At 42.2% G+C, this 1,274-nt stretch overlaps 1 protein-coding gene across 1 annotated transcript in view; it reads right to left on the bottom strand.

The window, feature by feature from the left end:
- LOC105165635 (transcription factor bHLH3-like) overlaps positions 7 to 1,274 on the bottom strand; it is a gene marked incomplete at its 3' end in the record, with an annotated part of 2,175 nt that continues 907 nt past the window's right edge. The window contains 1 exon segment of the mRNA XM_011084711.2: positions 7 to 1,274. This exon segment is cut by the window's right edge and continues 9 nt beyond it. Within this exon segment, the coding sequence (XP_011083013.1) occupies positions 7 to 1,274 (1,268 nt within the window).

The raw sequence follows: 1,274 nt of genomic DNA, 5'->3' as shown, positions 1-1,274 counted from the left end.
AGTTTGAATAGAGAATGTATGAACAACTTCACCACTATCAGTTATGGAAATTGTTGACTCTTGTGCCATCACTTGATGCTCTCTGAATGCCTTTATAATTCCAGATACAGGATGAGAATCCAGAGGACAGCTTACTCTTAAAACTGCATCTTCCTGCCTGTCATGGAACTCGATATCTGGGGTAGTACACTGATTTTGGTTCCCATCCTCGGTTTCCAACATCCTTATCTTTGTCTGAAGGTCAGTGATGTAGGCAATTGCATCACCTAATAGAGATGCTTTGTCCATCTTTGAGATATTTGGAACTACGGCTCTCAATGCATAGAACCGCTGATTAAGCTTTTCTCTTCTCTGTCTTTCTGCTTCCACATGATTCAGTGGTTCTTCCCTCCCGTTTGCTGGTTTCCGACCCCTTTTTCTAGGCTTTCGCTCGTCAGAGAGAAGAAAGGCGTCCTCCTTAGCTTGTTCAATGCCTTGCGAGTTTGATCCCCCTGCTGCTGCCTGGTTCCTGTGTGGATAGAGTTTCACTTCACTGTCACTGTTTAGGTGCCTGTTCGATGAATTTCCATAAACTTGAGTATTGCCTGTAGAAGGCAATTCATATGATTCTGCAGAGAAAACAGAATCGTCTTCCACCTTTTGAGAAAAGCTAATACTAATTGGACCTGATCTTGATCCTCCAATGCTGAGTTCTTGCCCAAAAATTTTTGGAACAGCTCTTGCTTTCTTTGAATTCAATTTCACGACAATAGATTTTGCGGATTGGACGGTGCTCCGGTCCTCAGGTATTGACTTTATGGAACCGAACTCCACAATTCCTGACTTTGTTGGAACAAATACCACCGTCTCTAGATGGGCTGACTTTGCTAAATATGATCTCGATTCGTAACATTCTAAACAGCGTTTCATATCAGAAACCCAAATACATCTCCCAGAATTGAATGACTGCGAAGGAATAGAAGGCTTATCAAAAGGGAACACAAAGTACATCGACGTGAGGTAAAACATCTCCAGATCTGAAACTCTATCCAACTTAGAAGCAACATTATCATCTTCTAATCCCCCAAAACAAGCATGAACCTTTTCCAGCACCCGTTTTCTACTGTCTCCTTCCATTGATTTTTCATTCTCAGAACTGTTACCCTCCACTTCCTGCCCTTTCTTTGGTTCTCTACAATGCCCATCACCCCATATCAAGGCGGATTTACCCGATTTAGATTTCGAAACGTGCCAATAAATAGCATACGTCCAATCTGATCTCTCAACAATCTTGC

This window comes from Sesamum indicum, linkage group LG6 (assembly GCF_000512975.1).
Source record: "Sesamum indicum cultivar Zhongzhi No. 13 linkage group LG6, S_indicum_v1.0, whole genome shotgun sequence".
Lineage (NCBI taxonomy): Eukaryota > Viridiplantae > Streptophyta > Magnoliopsida > Lamiales > Pedaliaceae > Sesamum > Sesamum indicum.
The sequence above is the reverse complement of the archived record's forward strand: the minus strand, read 5'-3'. Positions and strand labels throughout refer to the sequence as shown.